Source organism: Ursus americanus, chromosome 27, assembly GCF_024610735.1.
Source record: "Ursus americanus isolate L20-20 chromosome 27, mUrsAme1.1.p, whole genome shotgun sequence".
NCBI lineage: Eukaryota > Metazoa > Chordata > Mammalia > Carnivora > Ursidae > Ursus > Ursus americanus.
In genome coordinates, this window is record NC_142153.1 from 38,458,064 (window position 1) to 38,482,048 (window position 23,985).

General features: G+C 49.2%; 3 protein-coding genes across 5 annotated transcripts in view; 1 reads left to right on the forward strand and 2 right to left on the reverse strand.

Moving 5' to 3' along the window:
• The window catches only part of WWC2 (WW and C2 domain containing 2), a 200,383-nt gene extending 195,500 nt beyond the window's left edge, over positions 1–4,883 (forward strand). For all 3 annotated transcript variants that reach the window (XM_045785842.2, XM_045785844.2, XM_045785843.2), the window contains exons 22-23: positions 1,762–1,889; positions 3,437–4,883. In XM_045785842.2, coding sequence (XP_045641798.2) covers positions 1,762–1,889; positions 3,437–3,503 — 195 coding nt within the window. In that variant the 3' untranslated portion in view covers positions 3,504–4,883. The remainder of the gene's footprint in view (positions 1–1,761; positions 1,890–3,436) is intronic.
• A 2,327-nt stretch (positions 4,884–7,210) lies between these two features.
• Positions 7,211–7,905, reverse strand: LOC123784555 (claudin-22-like). Its single transcript, XM_045785858.2, has one exon. It carries the CDS (start codon positions 7,871–7,873, stop codon positions 7,211–7,213), a length of 663 nt encoding a protein of 220 aa, XP_045641814.2. The 5' UTR covers positions 7,874–7,905.
• Positions 7,906–9,424: 1,519 nt separating this feature from the next.
• On the reverse strand, positions 9,425–10,087 carry LOC123784534 (claudin-24-like). Its single transcript, XM_045785846.2, has one exon. It carries the CDS (start codon positions 10,085–10,087, stop codon positions 9,425–9,427), a length of 663 nt encoding a protein of 220 aa, XP_045641802.2.
• Positions 10,088–23,985: the final 13,898 nt, after the last annotated feature.

Here is a 23,985-nt window from a genome sequence, read left to right on the forward strand (position 1 = left end):
CATGGATAGGAAGACTTAATATTGTCAAGATGTTAGTTCTTCCTTGGGCGCCTAGGTGGCTCGGTTGGTTAAGCATCCAACTCTAGATCTCAGCTCAGGTCTTGATCTCAGGATCATGCGTTCAAGCTCTCCACTGGGCGTAGAACCTACTTTAAAAAAAAAATGTTAGTTGACCCGTAGATTTAATGCAATCCCAGTCAGAACCCCAGCAAATTATTTTGTGAATATAGACAAACTGGTTCTGAAGTTTACATGGAGAGACAAAAGACAGATGGTAGCCAACACAATATGGAAGGAGACAGAGTTGGAGGACTGACACTACCCAACATCAGGACTTACTATAAAGCAACAGTAATCAAGACAGTGTGGTATTGATGAAAGAACAGATAAATAGATGAATGGAGCATCATAGCCGAGAATCAGACCCATATAAATATAGATAGAGTCAACTGACTTTTGACAGAGGAGTGAAAGCAATATAATGGAACAAGAGAGTCTTTTCAGCAAATGGAACAACTGGTCATCCACATGCCAAAAAAAAAAAAAAAAAAAAAAAAATCTAGGCACAGGCTTTATACACTTAGCAAAAATTAACTAAAAATGGATTGTAGGCCTAAATACAAATCTGTAAAGAACTGTTGATAAAGGACTGTTATCCAAATATGCAAAGAACTCTTAAAACTCAACAATAAGACAATGAACAACCCAACTGAAAAGTAGACAAAAGACCTGAACAGACACCTCACCAAAAAAGATACACAGATGGTAAATAAGCATATGAAAAGGTTTTACACATCGTACGTCGTTAGGGAACTGCAAATTAAAACAACAGGGAGCTACCACTACACACCTGTTAGAATGGCCAAACTCTCGAACACTGACGCTTCACTGACAACGCCAAATGCTGACAAACATGCTGTACAGTAGGAGCTCTTGTTCATTGCTGGTGGAAATGCAAAATAGTACAGCCACTTTGGAGACACTATGGCTTTTTTTTTCTTCAATTCTTTTTGTTCCCCCAGCTTTATTGAGATGTAATTGACATGTAGTGTAAGGTGCAGGTTAATGTTTTCTTACAAAAGTAAATAAACATGCCCTTGCCATATGATCCAGGAGTCCCACTTGTTGGTATTGACCCAAAGGAGTTGAAAAGTTACGGACATGGATGTTACGGCATCTTTCTTTATAATTGCCAAGACTTGGGAGCAGCCAAGATATCCTTTAGTGAGTGATGGTACTTGTACTGTGGTACTTGTAAACAATGGAGTATTATTCAGCGCTAAAAAGAAATGAGCAACCAAGCCATGGAAACACATGGAAGGATCTTAAATGCATATTACTAAGTAAAAGAAGCTAACCTGCTATGTAAATTCTACTTCAACAAACTTAAAATTAGGATAAGATAGAAAAAAGTTTGAAAAGATGAGTAAGAGGTTGAAATGTTAGGAGATATTTCTTGGTCACAGTGCTGTAAGTAGTTTTTCATTTCTTTTTTGAGGGTCTTAGGTTTTCCAGACGCAATAAAATGATCACATATTACCCATGTAGTAAGATCCTTGAAATGCTGTGAAATAAACTTGCCCCATCAGCCGCGGCGCGCGAGTGTCGCCCCCTGCTGGCGAGAGGGGACACCGTCACCACCCCCATCGCTGCCCACGCTGCGCTCCGGCTCAGTGCCCAGGCTCTCAAGCCTTACAGCACGTCTTCGGAACTTTTTAATTAGTGTTCTGTGGGGTTTTGTGGGTTTTTTTCCTTTGCCAGGCTGAACAGTCAGAAGAAGAGCAGAAGCAGGGTTTGAATGCGGAGAAACTGATGAGGCAAGCCTCCAAGGACGTGTGCCGGCTCCGGGAGCAGAGCCGGAAGGTGCCACGGCAGGTGCAGTCCTTCAGGTAAAGCGCCCGGCCCGCCACACTTAAGGCTTGTCCTCGCGCGTCTGAATTAATGCTGGAAGTTCGCACTCACAAACGAGAGCCCAAATCCTCTTGTGCCGCTGTGAACGTATATGCCTCCGTGTGCCCTTCCCGAGGTTACAGACTCCCCTGGCAGCGGCCCTGACCCGATTCAAGCCTGGCTCCCAAGAACTCGGGGTGCCCCCCCCCCCCCCGCCGCCGCTCTTAGAGGCAGTTGGTACATCTCACTGAGAAAGTACAGAAAGGCATAGATCTTCTAGGCTTCTGTTGTTCACTCATTCAACAGACGTTCCTTGGGCCCCTCCTAGGCCCCGAGTCGTGCCGGGTCAGGGATCCTCCCCCGGGGCGTCTGGGGCGCCCTGCCACCAGCACTGGGGCCACCCCCCCACCACCTGCTTGTTTCACCTGGAATCAGGGGCCCCGTGTTCCCTGGCCCTCTGATTGCTCAAGGGAAGTTCGAAATCAGGAGTCAAAAGTGGCCACTGGTTCAGGGATGTAAACCCCCCGCCTGAGCCAGAGAAACCCACTAGCAGTGAGCGACGGTCCCTGTTCTTCTTCAGGCCTTCGTATCATCGTGAGCACACTCCCTTGCCTGTCAGGATGCAAACCAAAGAGAACTCTTGTCCCGGTCCCCCCGGTTCTGCCCCTCTCCCTTTCTTCTCTCTCCTGTCCTTGTCTTTGGAGCTTCTCCACCTCAGCCCTTGCTTCTTGACCCCACACTTCCTCCACCATCTACATAGACTCTCAGTTTCTCAAAGGAAGACCGGTGCTTTATTCTTTTTTGTTGTCGTTCTATTCTTTATGGCCACCAAGTGCCCTGCATAACATCACACACCCTCGGAGTGTTGATGGGGTCCTATGTATGATGTGAAGAGTTTGCACAAAAGTGGGTATATTGCTCCTGTCTTTGGAAACTGTACAATCCTAAAACCTTACTATTATTATTATTATTTCTTTTTTTTTTTTGATACTCTCCTAACCTCTGAAACCGTTTTGCTGGGTCTTTCTCAGCGTCTCCCTTTCGGGCTGTTCCTCCTTATGCCTGCTTCGGGATGCGGGACAGATTTGCCTTTAGTACAGTCACGTTCCTTCTTTCCCCCTCATCGGGAGTCATGGGGTCACTCAGCCAGTGTCCCTGACCTGAGCATGGTATTGATTTTAGAGAATTTTCCGGGCATCATGTACTTTGCTACGAAGTCCCTGAGAAGTTCCCCGGGACTTTGGACTTCTTGCCCCTCTCCTGCCTGGCTTAGGCGCACTCATAACTGACCCCCTGGTGGTTTAAAAACTGTCTCACACTGGAAATTCAGGGTCTGTCGGTGATTCGCCGTAAGCCAGAGCTGCCGTGCTCGTTATAGCCTCCCGTGAAGGGGAAAGACGATCTCGGTTTGATGGAGTTCTGCCTAAGGAAAAGATCTCTTAGGCAGGCGTGCGGACACTACGCGGAGCTCTTGGGACTACTGTTAGTGGTCCCTGAGTACTGTCAGCGGCCTATTCGAGCTGGTTTATTTCTCCCCCGACTGTAGGGAGAAGATCGCCTACTTCACCAGAGCGAGGATAAGCATCCCGCCCCTGCCAGCTGATGATGTGTGATTTCACCCCTCAGGCAACTACTCTTGTCACCTGATCGCTTCCTAGGGCGGGTACAAGACTGAACATTTGTTTGGGGGTTTTTTTGGGGGGGTTCTTTTTGTAACGCAACTGTCAACTCTTAAAGAGCTTTTATTTCACATCAGATTTTCAACATGTTAATTTGTAAAGTACCTTGAATGTAATTCTTGTATGTTTAAAAAAAGAAGAAAAAAATCCGATAACCAAAACGGAATAATCTGGTACACAGATGTCGTCCAGTACGTACGTATCGCCAGTAGGCTGTGTGTCGTACAGGTGGGATAAAGGCAGCGCCCAGTGTGCCGCCCGTGGAACCAGCCGTTGAGAAGTAACTCGGTTTAGCGGAAGGCGATCTTGGCTTTTCCTTCGTTGTCTCACGGGCACACCGTGAGGATGGCAGCAGCCCACGTGGTATCTTTGTACCAGGCGGCAGCTCTTTGAGTTTGAAGGCGAATGAGAGTCCAGCTCCACGTCCGCTCGAAACAGGTGTCACGCTCACCCTGTCACCTGTGTTGCTGCACTTGTTTCCTTAAAACGACTTCCTTTTTGTCCTTTTCTTTTAGTCTAAAGAAAACAGGACGCTGAGTGAGAATCTCAGGCCGCAGGGGGCGGTGCTCCTAGCTACGGTGAAGACCTTGTGATTTGTCACAGAATGGGTAGGGAGAGGAAGGGAGAAAGCCAGGTACCCTAGCCACACTCAGGTCAGCTCGTCAGGGAGCACCTGCTGCCTCCAGCACGACCGGGATTTGCGGACGCGTTCCAAGGAGGGCTTCCGGGCGTGCGGCTGAGCTGCCGTCCGCGGCATGAGGACGGAGCCCGGGACGAGACCGCGGCCGCCGGCCCTCTAAGGACACAGCGCCAGCCTTGCGGAGGGAAACGCATGAGCGCTCCTTTGGGGAAACAGGAATCTTGATTGAATCGAAGTTGCCAAAAATTTTTTTAGAAAACACATTATTAATAAACAGATTTCTCACGTTCACTAGAAATTATTTTGCAGCTCTCATTTTTCAGAGCTGCTCTCTGTAATTTGTGGTAAGGAGACCAAGAAAAGAGTGTGCCTGGGGAGACTATCAGTTCGAAGTATAGGCCGAGGCATTTGTTTCAGAAAACAATTCCAGATGAACTCATGTAGAGAGAGGAACGGACTCAAGTGTCCTCCCCGCTCCCCAGCCCAGGCACGGCTTACAAGAAGGAAATCCGCCGTGTCGCTCTGACAGCATAAAGGCTTTTAAAATATCGAGTATTTATGCAATTTAAATCCTACTTATCATTCAGTCAGTTATAGTGGAAGAGGCAATTTCTGGTTAGCCATCTTCTGTAACAAACTAAATCCTTTTTTTTTTTTTTTTAGAAATGCAAAAATCATCTTAAAGGAATGGACCCCTTAAAAAAAAAAAGATAAGTTCTATTTCTAAGATAGAATCCCCGGCAAGAATTTTTAGTTTCTTGAAAGTAATTATACATATTTTGGGAAGTTCATTTTATCAGAATCAGAATTCAAATGAAGCAATTTCTGAGCCTAGAACTTTAATTATTTTTTCCTCAGTTGTCCCACCACTTATGTCTAAATGTCTTTGAAGCTGTAACTGGATGTGACACGACTTTGAACAAAAACCAGCCTTGTGAATTGACTGCACACAGTCGTTCAAGGCCGCGCGGTTCGTTCTATCAGATGACTAAGGAGAACTAGAAAGAGAATACCGTTCACCCTTGTCAAGGTCAAAGTGAAAGGCAGAGGTTTATTTAATGTAGAGCTAGATGAAGGTCAGCTGCTTTCAGCTTCTCAGTCTGACCGCGAAAATGCTCATAGAATTATGTGTAGTTGTACCGTACGATTTTATTTTCTTCGTTTATTTATTTACGGTCTTATTTATGTTCTGTTTAATATATAGTTCGGTTCTGGCCATTTTTAAGTGTGTGACATAGAAGGGGCTATATTGGAATAGCTACACCTCTATAAATCTTCATCAGATCCACTGTTAACTTTTTGCAATACAAAAAGTTCCAGACAAGTGTAAAAGAATGAAATCTGTCTCAGGCTGGTAGTTAACAGTTGTGACCAAGACGCTTTTGGTTTTATTTTACAAAATTTGCTCATTTCTAATATGAGAAACAAACTTATTTTAATATAATCCTTTTCCACACTTTAAAACTCAGCAGTAGTGTTATGTATTTACAGGCAGCTTTTAACAATTCTGTCGTATTTGTACTAACCCAAATGAGTCACAGCGACAAACCATTTTAATAACTTGATCACAAAACCATATGAACACTATGAATTTTAATATTATAAATACTATTTTTAAAGGTAGAATTTATTCTGCACAGGGTAAAAAGAATGTAATATTTAGTTCTCAAGTTTGAATTATCAGTATGTTATTATAATTTTGTATATCAGATTCTAAGTTACAGGTACAAAAAAACCTATTGCTAGCCAAATGAACAAAGTTTAGCTGAATCTCTGTAGCATGCAAATCAAATTTAAGATCTTTTTTTTTTTGCTATTACTTTATCTATATTGTATTAAATATCAAAAGCTCAGGACTGAACTAAATATTTAATCAGGTTAAATTCTGAATATGTTTCTGTTTTAATTGTCTCGTCTATAAAAGTATGCAAATACATCACATAGATTAACTTTGGTTTCTGCACGTTTCCTGTGTTTGTGGGTGGAGAAAAGTTCAGTGATTTTTGTTTTTTTTAAAAACAAAGATGCATATTGCCTCATACTTAATTTCGGTGTCGTTTACTATTCAGTCAATTTCCCTGATGGGTGCAAATAAGAGTTCACTTGAGCCAGGTACCGAGCCAGTATCAAATGCATCATGAGGAACTTCCCAAGCCAGCCGTTCGCTGGAATGGTTCTTGGTTGGGCGATATGTATTGCTGATAGAAAAAAACAGCATATTTTCATCATGCAAGTAAAAGAAGGGGTCTCCAAGGTGAACCCAGCCCCGGTCTTGTGCTCTGGTGGGGCAGTAGTCCCAGAGCTGCCCCACACCTGCCCTTGAACTGCAGCGCCCCCCTGTGGCTGCCCCGTGAATCTCCCCAAACAGCAGATCGCCACCCTCCACTCCCGCCCAGGTGAGGAAGGCATGAAGGAAGGTGGCTGGCTTTTGGAAAAGGCTCCATTGAGACACTGAGGTGTCTCATTACAAAGGAGGTGATGTGTCCCACGTCTCTCTCCTCTCAAGCTTTCAAAGAACCAGCGATTTTTCAGTCTAATCTAATGTCCATCTCAGTAAATATGCAGCAAGACTTTAGGTTCAATATAATAGGTGATCTTACACACTTGAAAGCAGTAAATGATCGGCAGTAATATTCCCAGTTGCCAGAATAATCCATCTCTATGAATTAACACCTTCAGAGATATGTAAGCACTAATATAATGTTTTATTTACCAGCTCTGTGCAATCACTGAATCTATTTTAAAATTGAGAAACCTCATTCACAGTAATGAGTATGATTACTATTAAGTCTTGAGTGGTTTGGTCTCAGAATAGAAGATAAAGGTGTTTTGCTGTCTTAGAAGGAAATTACAATTTAAGAAGCGAATAGCCACGGAGGGGGAAATGCATTTCAGAAAATTTAAAGCACAATGAATGGGTGGCTCTGAAGCAGGAAATCCTACCAAATCCAGAGAGGAGTAGGCATCTCTGGAAGAGTGGACGTCCCCGATGCTTTCTGGCTTAGGTTTTCAGATGGGCTTTGTTCATCTCCCGGTGCTGACGGTGATACTGAGTTTCTGCCGCCGCATAGCGGCCCGAAGCCGGGGCAGCCTGGGAGGTGCAGGCTCCACAGGTCAGCAGGCAACCTCCCAGGAGGAGGAAAAACCCCGCAAACCAGCCAAGAAAGAGGGCTTCCCCAAACTCCCACCTGGGCACGATCTCTGGCACTGTCTCATCCCAGAACTCCTGCACCGTCTGGTAGGCGACCCAGGACACCGGAGTCAGGGCCGCGACACCTGCTGCCCAGAACAGAATCCCTCCCAGGATCAGCAGTCCCTTCTTGAGGCCCCGCCGCGTCTCTCCAATCCTCGAGCAGTCCAGGCCAACCCCGGAGACCAGCAGGCCCAGGAGCCCCAGCCCGTTCGACAGGAACATGAGAATCCTGGAGATCCTGAGTTCGGCAGGCAAAGCCAGGAAGGAGTCAAAGTCCTTGCACTGCACCCCGACCTCCTCTTGGATGACACAAGCCTGCCAGAGTCCCAGGGTCCAGTTCTCCATTTCGTTTAAGTCCAGATTGAGGTTTTTCCAATGTGGCAGGTAGTTCGTAAGACAGGCTAACACCCATCCCAGCAAAGACAGTGAGATTCCAGCTACTTGTGCCACACTTCGAAATACTAAAGCCATCACCAAGCCTGAGCCAAGCGGACTCCTGCCTTTCGACGGACGTGCAGAGAAGTGTGACACCTTATGCTGTCACTTCAGAGCTCGGAAATATTTCTTCATTGTGTGTAGAGGATTCTTGCCAGAGTGGCTATTGTTTGATTCTGTGTTGACTGGCTCTCAGGAAAGGACAGGGAAACAAGTCTGCCAAGGTGTGGCCAAGTGCCACGCTCACGTCCTCGGGGCTGACTGTGGTCGCAGTGTGTCTCTGAAATCACAATAAGCAGTCCTAACCTTCCTTCCATTGTTAACGTACAAGTGGCTTCCAGGTGGTTCCCAATCTTTCTAACAAGCCGAAGAATTAAGAAGTCTAAATGCAAAATGGTCCATCGGCAGTTTGGATTCAGCTCTAAGGCTTTCTGTCTGTCTGTCTGTCTTACTAATTGCACCTGTCACACTGCCATGTGTTATCACTGTCAGATTTCAGTATGTGTGTCGCGGTAATACTGACTGTGACCCCTTTTTAAAAGAAAAATATTTCTCAACCAAATAAATAGATCTTATCAGAAATCTCTCTAGACCTTCAGTCGGGTCTGTTTTTTGAAGACCCTTGAGCTGCCTGTACCACATAACCCATGAAACCATGTGAGCCCTAAATGCCAAGTCTACGTACTCCCTGCCTTCCTGTCACATCCGTGCACCTGTGCGTGCACGCTTTCTGTTCTCTTTGCTGACATGTGCTTTCTATGCTGTGGGAAAGTTAAGCAATTAAGCAATAGGACTTGGTAGGTCGGAATGAACATCTCTGCCAGTTCACCACTAAAGTAAATATCCCCATGCTGATCATTTTTAATGGAACAAAGGAAAGTTTTTATTAGGGCAAGTGGGAACTGTCAGTATCTGGATATCAAGCACAAAACAGTTTTGGAATTGTTCGTCTTTTTTAGATTGAAACTTTTGAAGGAAGAGACGAGAGGGTGAGACTGGCCGGTATTTTGAGTCTGAGAATATCATAAAGGACTGAAAGCCATCAGCCTTATCCAGTGCCATCATCATACGGGTGCCCACTAATGTCCTAAACACAGGCCACCTCTGTTCAAAGGAGACCGAAGTCACTGTTGTGGAAATAACACTTCGGGACAAGCTGAACACGTGCTGTGGCTAACGCAGGATGTTTAAAGGATTTCAGATTGGGTTTTCCTTTAGGAAATAGAAACTACAAATTTCCAGCTACCAGCAAAAACAAAGTTTCTAATAGAAAATTAGCACATTAAAACTTAATACTACAATGGACAGCCACCACCACATTTTGGTTTAAATAACCAGATTGATGAAATTATTTTTGCCAATACCTACGTAATGCTTACCATGATAATTTTCTTTTAGATATAAGACTTGCCTCTTTCTTACCTCTCCAGATTTTGGGGGGCAGGGGGATCTAGAATAGAAAAGTCATTATTTAATGAGAACATGTGAGCAGCACGGATTTAGTCATGTAACAAAGACCCCTTTCTAGGGCAGACCCCGCAGCACAATTGGTGTGGAAAGATGCGTCTCTTTTGTCCCGTCAAAGTCTTACATTCTCGGGTCTGCGGTTCCATTTTCCAGGTACGGACACTGAGTTAGTGTTTCTGCCACCGCATAGTGGCCCGAAGCCGGGGCAGCCTGGGGGGTGCAGGCTCCACAGGTCAGCAGGCAACCTCCCAGGAGGAGGGAAAACCCAGCAAACCAGCCCAGAAAGAGGGCTTCCCCAAACTCCCACCTGGGCACGATCTCTGGCACTGTCTCATCCCAGAACTCCTGCACCGTCTGGTAGGCGACCCAGGACACCGGAGCCAGGACCGTGACACCTGCTGCCCAGAACAGAATCCCTCCCAGGATCAGCAGTCCCTTTTTGAGGCCCCGCCGCGTCTCTCCAATCCTCGAGCAGTCCAGGCCAACCCCGGAGACCAGCAGGCCCAGGAGCCCCAGCCCGTTCGACAGGAACATGAGAATCCTGGAGATCCTGAGTTCGGCAGGCAAAGCCAGGAAGGAGTCAAAGTCCTTACACTGCCTCCCCACTTCCTCTTGAATGACACAGGCCTGCCAGAGTCCCATGGTCCAGTTCTCCATTTCGTTTAAGTCCAGATTGAGGTTTTTCCAATGTGGTAAATAAGTTGTGATCATGGATAAAACCCATCCCAGGAAAGATAATAAAATTCCAACGAATTGCATTGCTACTCTAAAGACGAAAGCCATTCCAACAGACCTTACAACTTGGGCCACCCCTATAGAAGCCACTGTCTTCCGTGGTTGACAGGAGTGTGACGATCTTGGTCCTATGCTGCCTGGAATATAAGCGTTGGCCATTAACTCTTTGGAAACTCTGAAATGCGTTTTTGTTCTTCTTGAATATAATGTTTCATGTAAAGGGCGAAGGACCCTGTTAAAACGATGAGTTAGGCTTTCTGATAAGGATTTGATCTGTTACCTTCCAATTTGCTTGGTAAAATTATATCCCCAATGCTTGATGATTATAAGTCTAAGGATGAACAAAGAGGGCTCTATGACCCCTCACCCTAAAATACAACAGAAATCTTTGTGCTGCAATATGGATTAATTAGATTTTAAGTGGTGATAAAAGGCCAGCTCTTTCCGCAACAGGACTTCATTGTAGTAGCTGAATCTGAGATTTCAGGGATGCAAAACAAGACCTTGTAAAGAAAGGTAGACTGTTTCCCTATAATCTTTATTCTTCTCGGACTTCCCTAACGTACACAAGAGCTTGGCCCCAGTTCCTGAGTGTCACAGGCACTCAGTGGGGACTTGGCAGGAAAGTTTCCCCAGATTCCTTTGAAAGGTGGAGGCTGGTTCACTGGGTTCATTCAAATGAAAAAGACCCAAGACTGATGGCCAGAGGTGCTAAGTGAGGGGAGAATCCTGGGAGGCTCTGGATTTCATTCTAAGATTTTCTCCATCCTCGTTAAGGACTTGAGGTAAAGCATGATTTCTTAGTGTCTGAGAGGCATTTTTTTTGTTCACAGCTGGGCTGTCTTTGCCACCATTTAAGCCACATGGACAAAGCAACGCCAGGCAGGAAGACTCCTGGCAGGTCCAAGACAAAGGTTTGGGTGTGGAAACAAGAGCTACAAGAGGGCTGACCTTTGAGGTGCCATCTTGTTTGTTCTTTTGATTTAGGCCACACCGTGAGAGCATGCTTCTGCAGAACATGATCCCTCAGACAATACAGGGCCTCCCAACAGGGATAAGAAGCTGCATGCTCAGAGTCCCGGGGCCGTGCCAGGCCCCACACCCCCGACCCCACTCTGCACAGGGCCCTGGGCCTCCCACGCCCGCAGCCGGAAGGCGGGATCTGACAGGGTGGTGAGGGACAGGACATGCAGGAGCCACTGCTCTGGAAGATTCTAAGGTGCTGAAACAGAACCACTGCCCATCACACCCCAGCGGCTGAGTCTAGTCCAGGATCACAGAAGAGCTTTCATGATGTCCGACAGGAGATGGGGGAAAAACAGAACCCTGACCTGATGTACTGAAGTAAGCCTCAGTCATGAGGTGAATGGTGCTTGCTTCAGCATTTTCCAGCAGTTTATGTTAAAAAAGAAGAGGCGTTCTTAACTTTTACAAACTTCCAGACTGCCTTAGGTATGTACTGCTGTCCTCGGCGTGCTACGTAAGAGGCGGCTCCGGTTCGCACAGAGGCCGGAGGGTCCAGAAAGGGCTGGCGATCAGGCGGGGGCTCCTCACCAGGCGCCGGGGTCATGGTGAACTCGAGCTTTCCCTCCGGGGCGGCCGGGTGCAGAAAGCTCTTCAGAGCAACCCTTCACCGTCATGGGGAGATGATTCTCCATACTACAATGAAGCTTTTTTTAATTTTTTTAATGGATTGGAATAGGCTGCCGAATGAGGCAGTGATCTCTCCTTCCCAACGGTCTTTCAGGCTAATTCTCGGGGCGCCTGGGTGGCTCAGTTGGTTGGGTGTCTGCCTTCGGCTCAAGTCATGATCCAAGGGTCCGGGATGGAGCCCCGCTCGGCTCCCTGCTCAGCGGGGAGTCTGCTTCTCCCTCTCCCGCTGCCCCTCCCCCTCACTCGCACGCGCGCGCGCGCGCTCGTGTGTGTGTGTGTGTGTGTGTGTGTGCGCGCGCGCACGCGCGCGCGCACGCGCGCTCTCTCTCTCTCTCTCTCTCAAATAAATAACTCATTTATTCTTTCAGCGTTTAGAACAATATTTTTGAGCACCTCCTCCCGGCCAGACTGCTGCGTGCTACAGACACGATTGAGACCAGGATGGATGCAGGCCCTGCCCCTGCCTCTGCCCCCCGGGGCTCACGGTCCTGTAGGAAAGGGCCACCAGGAAACAAGATCATTCAGAGAACTGCAGGCAGCAGGGCTGTGAGTGTTGGGGCGGGGGAGACGGCAGTGCACCCAGTGCAGCATCCCTGGGACTGAAAAGTGCAGAGCCCCTGCGCCCCAGCTCCCACCTCCGTGGGCCAGGGCGAGTGGGGGAGGGGGGATTAGCTACTCAGCCCGTGTTGCTCCCAGGGTGGGGGTGGGGATGGGGGTGAAATTCAGAAAACAAATAATACGTCCACACTGTTCAGTGTATGGAGGACTATGTTACCTCTGTCTCCGGAACATTCATCTAAAAACAAAAACCCCAGTTGACCGGAAGCCACACACGCGGGGAAAGCTCTCAGGAACCGAGGCTCCATCTCTCCTCCACCTCTCGGGGAGGAGTGCAAAGTTCTGGAAGAATTTTGGGACTGGGGTACTTCTGCGGCCATTGTCGGATGACGCATCTGTCCCCCGAAGTCAATCCAGCTGACCCGTTCGTGCAGCTGTGGAGCAGATCCAGATTGCAGGAGAGGCGCGGCCGCGTCGCGTAGACCAGACGACCTTTCTTTCTGGCCTCGGGTTTATGCTTTTATGCTCAAGGTGAAGTCTGTGGCCGTAACCGAACCGTCTGCGCTGCGATGGGCCCACCCGAGCTCCGGCCCCTGCCGCCCGCCTCGCTTGTCCAGCCTTTCCTCCTGGCCCGGGGGCCGCCTTCAGACAAAGCAGTCCCCTCGAGGGCTCCTGGTTCAGCCTCACGTGTTCCTGTCCCTTCTCGTGCCGGCCCCGCGTGACAGCCGGCGTGCAAAGTCTGTTCTCAGGCAAGACCAGCCCAGGGAAGAAGACCGTGTGCTAAACGTGCGAACAGAGACGGTGCTACGGCGGGGCTGGCTGTTCCTGGGGAGGGACGCAGGCAAAGGTGTCTCGGGGTTGCTCCTGAGAGATAGAGGGTGGTGCACGGCAGCAGAGCGAGGGAGCCCCTAGAAGGCGAGGCTGGGTCGTGGGGCACAGTTATGCAAGCTACATCATTTGGATTCTAGAATATGGATCATGAAGAGCCTTGGAAGGATTCTAAGCAAGAGTACGGTGTGATTGTTCCTGCATTTTAGCAACCTATCTGCTGGCTCCGGTGGTGAGCTTCTCTGTACCATCTAAGACAGAAGCGGCAAGGACAAGCCCACCCGAGGTCAAACCGTAGCTTGGCTGCCGCTGACCGCAGCAGGTGGCCCCTGGCGGGTGGCAAGCCTGCTGCAGGGGAAAGTGTGCAAGAAGAGAGATCGAAGAGAGATGGGGCGGCGGGGGGGTGGGCATAACGTGTCTTTTGAGAGCATTAGAGTCTGAAGTCCGTGAAGAGACACAAATCCTGTGATCTCAAAATTACCCTAAAAAAACCCCTTAGGCACTGGAGAGAAAACCCATCTCCCAGAGGGCCCAGCGTGCCGACCCCCCCCCCAGCAACGGGCCATCATTAAATGTGGGGGGAGCACAAGAGGAAGTAGTTGGCTTCGTTTGGCATCTTGGAGGAAAAATATCGTAAGACCCTTAGAATCAGCATTGCTGTGAGACAGGAGGGCACTGGGAACAGCTAACTGACAGACCTCAAACTCCCTGGGCACCCGCCCCCAGGAAGCCCTCAGGTGTTTGATAAAGGGGAGAACCAGCCCTTCTCACAGGTGCTTAGCTTCCCTGTCGCTTTGACCTAAGAGGAGAGACAAAGGAGTTCCTCCTGCCAAACACAATGTTTTTGATCAAAAGAAAACCTATAATTTATTTTTTTAAATATTCCCTGTCCTGCTATATAGGGATTCTCACTATTAATACAATGAGCTCACCAATAAAGATAAGACACCCTGTCATCTTCCCGGCAACCAGAGCACAATGCCTTGTGTTCAACAAATATTCATCTAATAAATGAACGAGGCGGATCCTTCTAAGTGATAATGAAGGTAAACACGGAATCCCCGCATGGTGACAGGTGCCCGTCCCACTGCCAGTCACCTTTTGCAATGCTGATGACACAGCCTATCCTGGTGTATCTGAACATGACCAGTGGTAGAAAATGTTGCCCACACATCATGAGTTAGCAAACAAGAGGGTCCTATTCCGGAAGCACGTCAAGAGGGACATATTCTAGGTTTGGGAGAATGACAGAAGGGCTGAAGGTGGGGTCTTAAAGGTGGAAGCTTTTTCTTTCCCTCATTTTCATTATTTTTGTTTTTCTAAATATTCTACAACCCCTGCAGGATTCTCAAAGGAAGAAAAATAAATGTTATATATATATTTTAATTTTATTTGACAGAGAGAGACAGCACAACCAGGGGGAGCAGCAGAAGGAGAGGGAGAAGCAGGCTTCCTGCTGAGCAGGGAGCCCGATGCGGGGCTCAATCCCAGGACCCCGGGATGATGACCTGAGCCGAAGGCAGATGCTTCACTGACTGAGCCACCCAGGTGCCCCGAAAAATAAATGTTATAAAAGGGAGGAAAAAGCCTCTGCTGGACTAAGCTTTTTTCCTCTTGTCAGATGGTAATGATAGGTAACCGTCATCAAGTGGCTTCTACTTCCCGACACTGTTCTGAGCTCATTTCATCCCTGCGAGCACTGAGCGTGGGAGCCGCTAGCAACACACCCATTTTAGAGATGACGGAACTGAGACACACAGAGGCAAGCACCTTGCCCGCGGTCACAAGGTCGTTTACAGAGCTTTGCCTAAAATCCCCCCCCCCCCAGCACAGAGGTAGGCTGGGGCTGGGTCCCCCGCGTCTACACTACTGAGCAGCGTTGATCCAAGGAAGCCATGGGATTCAGAGCCACCCGAGGCACATATCCCAGCTTGACTTTTGGGTCCTGTCCCCAGGGGTGTGCTCATAAATATTTAGCAGCAGCTCTTGGGTCGTGGGAGCCCTGGTGTATAGCCTTTGCCAATTTCCGGCGTCGATACTCTTGCCGTGACCAATTCCAGGCCAGCAGTGTGAAGTCGCGGGAGGTGGAGCTGGGAGGAGAGGCGCTGTAGCTCCCCACTACATGGTAGTGTTACCAGATCGATATAAACCAACCTCGGGAGCACAGGTCATAACTGAGTTAAAATCATCAGGAAATGGAGGAGAGGGTGGGGGATTGGGATAGGCCGGTGATGGGTAGTAAGGAGGGCGCGTATTGCATGGTGCACTGGGTGTTAAACGCAAATAGTGAATCATGGAACATTGCATCAAAAACTAAGGATATACTGTATGGTGACTAACATAATATAGTAAAAGTCATTTTAAAAATCATCAGGAAATGATAATCCCGAATTAATAAATCCTTTTGTTTTTCAGATCATTTAAGTTTATATAACTCGATTTTAATGATGGCTGTGTTTAACAACCCGCTCCCAAAATGCCTGCAAAATTAACCCTCGGCTCGCTGGAGCCAGCACGAGACAGCTCCAGCACATTCCAGATAAGAATCACAGATCACATCACAGATCGGAATCTCTCGAGGGGGCTGGGGTCGCAGAATTCTGCAGACTAACCATCTCCTGCAGGAATCCTCAAACATTCTGACGCGCAGCATGTGAGAACCAAGACCCTGGACTTTGCCACCAGGAGCTCAGGCCTGAGACCCCTCAGAACCATCCGCTGAGCCCCCAACCCCCACTGAAGCTCAGCCTCGGGGCTGCGGACAAGGTGGAAAGACCCTGGGTTTGGTCTAGACTTGGCGAATCCCCTTCCTTCTCCACCTACCTCTTGATTTCTGCTGTTTTGCTCAAGGCGACGTCCCCCTTATGCCTTTCTGGTCCAGTCTCCTCCCAAACAGCACCAGCTCTGTGACTCTCCCGCCTCCAGACATTTAAGACATTGATGGTTTTAAAAAAATTGTGTTAAAATTCAGAGCACTTATCAATTACATGATTGGTTTGATTTATAATTGGCAGGCAATCGATTACCTGAGTGCCCCTGAAACTTTCACCAAAAAGAAAGAGCAGAAGAAAAAGGAAAAAGATCCAGCACTTGCCCATTGGAATTTTAAAAAAGGGGGGTGTGGGGAGGACATCAAAAACTGTAAAGAAAAACAGTTCCCTATGTCTCTTATGAACAAGTATAAACGATTTACCGCTCTGCAAGCTTGAGCGGGGGTCCCAGGGCCTGTACTTACAGCCAGTAGCTTCCGCCGATCTCCCGGGAGTCAGCACCAGAACGTGATTCCCACTGGCCTGACACGGCGTGCCCAGGACGTGCTGGGGGGCACCGAACGGAAGCACGTGGCAGGGCCGCGTCTCCAGGGGCCAGATTGGGGAGGAGGCGTGGCTCCTTCCCAGGGTCCTGCCTGCGGCTGCTCCAGTTCCCAGGCCAGAGTGGGGTGTCCGAATGTAAGTGCACCCCACGGCACATCGCCCACGCGTGCTCGCCCTGGTGGGTGAGCCACTCCGGCGTGCCCTCGGTCGGTGTCAGGCAATGGCACTTTGGGGAGGAAGTAGGGGAAACCCAGTCACTGGGAACCCATTCCTCCCATTCCAGCAGCCAGTTTTGAAAGCCCCTTTTCATCGCCGGGTGTGTGGAGCCGGAGTGTTTCTGAAAGCCCGGTTATCTGATGTTTCTGTCTTCCCAAGCCCCAGCTGAGACATTTGCAAGCCTGACGAGGACTCACGCTTCCAAAATCACGGGAGCTGTCCCTTCTGGACAGAGAAGGCAACATCCTGTCTTGAAGCTCCCATAGGACCGCCAGACAGACCACACGGTAGTAGTAATAACCAGTATTTATTGAGCACTCCCTGCTTGCCAGACTTCATCTGCGTTATCGTCCTTATCCTCCCAAGAACGCTGTGAGGTAGGAACTCTTATTACCTCCATTTAACAGATAAGGAATCTGAGGCTTCCTTAAGCCAATTAGCCCCCCGGACAGAGAGCGGAGAGGGAAGCCCAAACCCACCTAAAACCGAAGCCCCGGCCTTGCTCATTTTAATACCGTAAAAGCCATCTCTGCGCAGCGTCCTGACTGCCTCTCCACTTGGTCCGGAGGCTTGGCGGGTTCCCTGCACTCACAGAGCGCCGTGCCTCCTCCTCGAACCGGAGTCAGGCGCCCAGGGCACCCCACCCTCTGCCTGGGCTGGGAAGGTAGAAGATGCAACAGGCCAAGGGGCTTCACGGGGGGCGGGGGGGACGTGGGGCCTGTCCCGCCAGAGACACCGCCTCCCCCGACTGCACAAATAGAAACGGAAAGCCCTGTATCTCAGGATTAACGGGGCTCTTTTCTTCGCAAGTGCTCTCCAAGCGTTCATCCAGCCTCACCGCCCTCGCGGCTCAATTCCAGTTAGCAGGTGGGACGCCCTTGACCCCTACTCTTGGGGAGGTGAGTCTGGAGGCTCCCAACACCTCCGACACCGCAGCAGCTTCATTCCACAGGGGGGCTGAGGCCTGAAGCACCCACCTGCCGGCTTGGGACCAGGGGCGAGTGGAGACCTGGCCTCCGCACTCAGATTCCGTGGCTCCCCCCACTCTCCCCCGCTGCTGGGTTCCGGAGGGAGTCCGCAGCCCCAGCTGTGCCCCAGCCCTCGGAGGACTTGTCCTTTCTCTGGGAGACCCAAGTCCTTGCAAATGTGAACCGAGCACCTGCCATGCATAGAAATCGTGCTAGGAGCAGGGGGAGGGGCCTAGCGGGGCGGGAGGGCGTGACCCCAGGTGGAGGTGACAGGAGCTAGGCAAGGCTGCGGTGGTGCCCGGTCTGGGACGGTCCCCAGCCCCTCTTCCCGCATCCTGACAAGCAGCCTGAGGGAGGATGAGGTGCACGGGGAATGACGGGAGGGGACGCTAGAAAGCAAGCCGGGTCACCGCCGTTCAGTTATTCAGCCAGTGTTTATTGAGCAGCTACTATGGCGGAGACGCGGTCCTTGGCCCTGACTAAGAAAGGCCCGGTCTTGGGGGCACCGGGGTGGCTCAGTCGGTTAAGTATCTGACTCGTGATCTCAGGGTCATGAGTTCAAGCCTCAAGTTGGGTTCCGTGCTGGACGTGGAGCCTACTTAGAGAGAGAGAGAGAGCGAGAGAGAGAGAGATGAATAGTCTTGCTCTTCAGGTGAGGAGAGAGACAATACACAGGTGAAAAAAATGAGGGCAGAAGCCGGTGAGAGTCACAGAGGGTGGCCCAGGTGTCTGAGAAAGTGACGTGTGAGCCAGGAACGAACTGATGAGAGAGTCAACCAAACAAAGGCCTGGGGGGACCGTTCCAGGCAGAGGGAACAGGAGCGTGAAGCTGGATGGGAATATGCTTGACGTGTTTCCAGAAGCAAGCTGAGGACGCTATGGCAGGAGACCTGGGGGCGAGGTGAGGTGAGGCGAGGGGGGCAGGTGAGGCCACCACCGGCTGGCCCGAGGTTGCGTAGAGGGGGTAGGGTCCGCGGTGACTTCTTCCCTTCCCTGCAGCCTGGAGCTGACGCGATCCGCTGTGTGTGTTAACGGATTACTTTGGCACCTGGAAAGGATGGCCAGACCCACACCAGCCTTAGCCCAGAGTCCCAAAATGAGGCAATTCTGGGAACAAAAGGTAAAATCCGGCTGCCTGGGTCCAGTTTGCCTGAGGTCATTGCGGGGGGCACCATTTACACAGAATGAGTGAGCTGTCGATTTTGTCCCCTCTCTTTAAACAAACAAAACAGGCTACGGAAAACTGAAGAGCTCTCAGTCCCGTGTTCAACAGGTGTTTACCGAGCCTGCCGCCAGCCACAGGCCCCGGCCCCGGCGGACGGCGGTGATCCCAGGCCGTCATGGTCCCTGTCCACACTTGCAGTCCAGTCCATTTTGGCTGGAAATACGAGTTCAGCGCCTAGATGAAACCATCTACGGAAAAGCAATCAAATGAGTCAAGTACCGACAAGCAAATCCGTGTCTGGTTTTAAGCTTCGGGCAAGTGTGATCCCCGGCCTGGCAGGGTCACGACACTCAGACCTCACCAGGAAGGGGCTAGAAACCTCCACCACAAGGTGGGCAACCCCTGAGGTGGGGGAAGAAGAAGGCCCTTCTCAGGGCAGGTGGGCCTTGGGGGGGCCAGGGCAGGAAGAGTTCTGCCTTCATCAGGCCTGAACCCCCAAACTCAAGGAGTGTGAGCAGAGTGGAGGAGCTCGGGTCACTTGCTTACAGACCTTTCCAGATCAGTGAGCCTTCCTGGGGACCCATCTTAGCAGCCGCTGGGTCCCCAAGACTTGAGAGCCAGCCTGGAGCGCTGGGGGATGGGCAAGGTCCAGCTCAGGGCCCAGTCCGTACCGCCCAGCCCCCCGATCCCGGCTGAGCCCGGGCAGCCAGAGGGTCGGTGGGAGGGGAGCGGGTACCTAGGTCTCCCCACAAAAACACGCCGGCCGCTGCCAGCTACACGTGTCTTTCCCAACACAAGGCTCTTTGTTCTCCCTTCAGGCTGTTCCATTGTGGTGTCCCGGGCACAGTGTGCTTGCTAAGGGAGTCTCTCGTCAATCCCCGTGCAAAGGAAACCCTTGCAAGCCCGGGATAGTTTTTGTCATGGCCTTCTCCTTCATAAACTCCTTGTGATTGCAACCGCTTAAAAGCATAAAGTTGAACAAAAATTGGCCACACGAACGCTTCAGCGACGCTGGAGCTGAGAGTAACTTTTTTCCTTTTTCCTCCACTCCTCCGTTCTCAGCCGGCTGTTTGTGTCAGGGGCCGGTGCCACCATGAGACACGACGGCAGCGGGGGCTGGCAGCAAGGCCACTACTCCCGGGGAAACCGGCGAAGTCCTGCTTTCCCTCTAAAGCCCCCAGCCCCTTCTGCGGCGGGCTTGCAGGTTTTCTAGGCCAGAGCCTGCTGCAGCCTTCCGTGCCCGGCAAAGCAAGAAAGCTATTGCTCCTCTTTACCCCAAACTCGGTCTTTGCGTATTTTGGCTCCGAAGCACAGAGATCGGTTTTCGGCAACATGGTCTCTTCATACACCTGTTCACCGCTCGGAGGCTGCCAGCAAGAGCGGCTGGCTCCCCTGGCTCCCCTGGCTACACTGCACCCAGCCGTGGAACCTTCCAGAAGGCTGCCCCTTCCCAAAGGAGGCACCATTTCACTGGCAATATAAAGCACCTCTGAAAATCCCCACCGAATACTCCTAAAAAATGGTCTTACTTTGGAAACTTTACATAGATTCCCACCCACCCCCACCCAGAGAGTGAGACTTTTCCATGAAGCTAAGGTTTATTTAGAGGAAATGGAAGAGGGGCGCCTGGGTGGCTCAGTTGGTTAAGCGGCTGCCTTCAGCTCAGGTCCTTATCCCAGAGTCCTGGGTTCAAGTCCCACATTGGGCTCCCTGCTCCATGGGGAGCCTGCTTCTCCCCTTACTTGTGCTCTCTGTCTCTGACAATAAATAAAATAAATACAATCTTAAGAAATAAATTAATTAATTATTTAAATAAATAAATAAAATACAATAAAAAGATAAAATATATAAGTTGACCAAGGAAGCTATTTACACTGGAATCCAGTTATCAAAATACTTTTCTAAATGGTAGTAGACGTGCTTCTTTATTCACTCATCAAGTAACAAGCCCTAGCAGACGGGTTACAGGTACCGTGGTTTCCAGACGGCGCTGTGTTGACTATCTCCGCGTATCTGCAGCAACGGTGACGCAATATGAAGATGTGGTTTCCATCGGCGTCAACTAGCTGTACTACTAAAGCCTGGGGCTTGTCGCTCACGTTCATCGTTAAAGGAAATGCTACATTTCAGTTAGAAGTTAGTAGAAAATGTCGTGTTTTTTTCCCATTTTCAGGAGCCCGCTTGTTGGAGTTTATGGACTCCAAGTGTACCAACGCCGGGTCCCGCTCAACTCGCTCCTCCTGGCCCGCCTCCTGCAGCCCCCTCGAGCACATTTGCTCACTGTCCTCTCTTCTGGAACGTGAGCCCCTGGTGGGCAGGAGTCGGTCTTCTCACCTCTGCGTCTCCGGCAAGTCGCTGTGCCTAGCAGGTGCCCTGCAAACGTTTGTTGAATGAATGAATGAAGTCATGTCGCACTAAAAAATTTAGACTTTGGAAGGGGATTTGGGGGCGGGGTTGGAGTGGCAGGACGAGATTTATCTGCTCAGCCACGTCTGCGCCTTCCACTCTGGCCCAGAGGAGGGGCCGAATTGGATGGAGAGTGAGGCTGGTATTTTCAAACTTTGTGTGGGGACCTGCCATTCCTATCACCCACTCATCCCGCCTGTGTTTCCAGAGAACGAACCAGGTGACAGGCATCACAGCGGCAGCTCTGCCTCCCACACAGATGCGTGGATGTGGTCCCCTGAGTCTGGAGTCTGACCCACAAGCAGCATCTCACATCCAAGAAATTACTGGTTCCTTCCTCAGTGATGACCACCCCATGGGAACATGCCCCTCGCAAAGGACCGCCTCCGCCCGTCCTGGAAGAGGAGAAGAGGAAGCACAAGAGGAAGGGCCTGGTGCAGAGCCCCCCTCCTATTCCCTGGACGGGGAGTGCCCAGGACGCTCCGAAACCATCACCATCTTTAGCCATCACAAGCGGTAGGTTTGCGTGTGGGCTCTCCACTGTCCTTCGCCAGGTTGTTGGAGGAAAAGCAAGGCTTCTAGAAGGTTGCTCCTTCAGACAGAAGCAGCAGTTAATGCACCCTGAATCAAAGTGAGTGGAACACGATCCCCATCAACAGATTTTGGATTAAAATAATAATAATAATAATAATAATAATAATAATGGAAATTGCTTGTTAACTAATGAGATGCATATGTGTCGTGAGCTATGCATGCTGTGGGCAGCTGGATATGGCCCCTCCTTACAAAACGATATATAATCTTACAGGGGAGACAACACGTCACCTGCTATGTTAGTTATTACTAACATAGAAGAGAGAGATGGCGAGTCCCCTAGGCCAGGAACAGATTACAGGACATGCCTCCGAGGGCAAATGGGCAGCTATGGAAAAGGAAGCGATGGGCTGATTTGGGAAGGCATCACTGAGAAATGGGTCTTTGAGCTTAGCCCAGGAAATTGGGCAGGATTTGAATAATATTAATTTTAAATGGTTTATTCCTTGCCAGTAGAGAGTGATTCCAGATTGGAATTCTTTCTCTTCCTCCTCGGTATTTCCTTATTAAAAGTCCAGCTCACACTGTCAGGTGTTGTGAATAGATCTTCCTTATCTGGATTTTATCCATGTGCCCTCAGCTCTTGTTGAGTGCCGTCATGACCCCTTACATAATTTGAAATTTATTTTTGTAAGGGTGGTGGTGTGAAGCTTTCAAACCGTTCCGCAACCCTTACAATAAGCAAAGATAAATGTATTTTACTTCGCTTGAGGAACTCACGCAACTCCTACTTGCATGTTAAACAAGGCTGAAGAAAACCATGGTCCTGGGTGGGGAAAAACCCTCTTGGCAAATGGTAAGACTTGCTGTGGAGGGGCGCCTGGGTGGCACAGCGGTTAAGCGTCTGCCTCCGGTTCACGGAGTGATCCCGGCGTTGTGGGATCGGGCCCCACATCGGGCTCCTCCGCTATGAGCCTGCTTCTTCCTCTCCCACTCCCCCTGCTTGTGTTCCCTCTCTCGCTGCTGTCTCTATCTCTGTTGAATAAATAAATAAAACCTTTAAAAAAAAAAGACTTGCTGTGGAAAAACAAAAATGCATGAAGAAATTAAAAGTAGGAGTAGATTTTCACAACCATGGACTTAGTTTCACGCCGAAGAGATACTACAAGCTATGAGATACAGAGGTTATATGTCATTAATTTGAAGCTCAAAACCAGAAAAGAATGGACTTCGGATGCATATTCCAGCCATGTTTCCAAAACGTGAGGAATTTATAGGGAAATATTTTTTTTTAGTTCCCTCAGAATTTGTTCATGAGCCCCAATCCGAGAAAACATTGACCTAAGAAACATAAAGTCTTTTTCTGAAAATATCAAATGTAAATTATCTTAGTGAGCTTCATCTTCAATAAGTTTTAAAAACGAATCACTAAAACAAAACAAAATTAAAATCTTGCAGATGGGGCGCCTGGGTGGCTCAGCCGGGTAAGCGTCTGCCTTCGGCTCATGTCATGATCCCAGGGTCCTCGGATCGAGTCCTGCATTGGGCTCCTTGCTCAGTGGAGAGTCTGTTTCTCCTTCTGCACCGCCCCCCCCGCCCCACTCATGCTTTCTCCGTCTCTCTCTCTCTCACAAAAATAAATAAATAAAATCTTAAAAAAAAATAAAATCTTGCAGATGTGTAAGCATCTATGATTCCCAGTTTGACAAACTTTCTATTTCAGAAAATTATAATTAAAGCAAGTAGGATCTCTAATTGCCTGAGAAATAGTAGTTCCTGTTGTCTTTAATTATGTGATATATCAAAAAAAAATTAAACTTTAACTATAAACGGCTACAACTTGTGGTAGAGACAGAATAGTAGATTCGAGGGAGTCTAGATTTACTTAGTAGTTTATAATTTATGTCCCACCTAACCTACTACTTCTTTAAAGAATCTGAATTTGGCCAAGACAACTAAAAACTCTGCAGAACAGCATTGTTGCAAAAATTTTTAATTTTATCTCTTTCCCACAGAGTATGTGGAACTTTAAAATTTTGAAGATTACCTTAAAAGATTGGTTTATGCTACCACTTTTAATATCAAAGTCATAGTAAGTAAACTCTTTGCTTAAGTGAGCGCTAACGTGCATTTTATCCAAGCTGCCAAATGAAAAGTTGTTATTAACATATTTACCGCCATTGCAAAAAGTTAGATGGTCATGGATGGGAAATAATACTCGTTTTTCCCAGTCCGTTCTGTTGGTATGACTAGTGGTCTCTGTTTCTCTGTCCACCTTCCCTGCTGACCAGATGCTTGGGGAAG

Coding starts and splice junctions, on each gene's coding strand:
- LOC123784555 (XM_045785858.2), bottom strand. CDS start 7,873: ATGGCTTTAGTATTTCGAAGTGTGGCACAAGTAGCTGGAATCTCACTG.
- LOC123784534 (XM_045785846.2), bottom strand. CDS start 10,087: ATGGCTTTCGTCTTTAGAGTAGCAATGCAATTCGTTGGAATTTTATTA.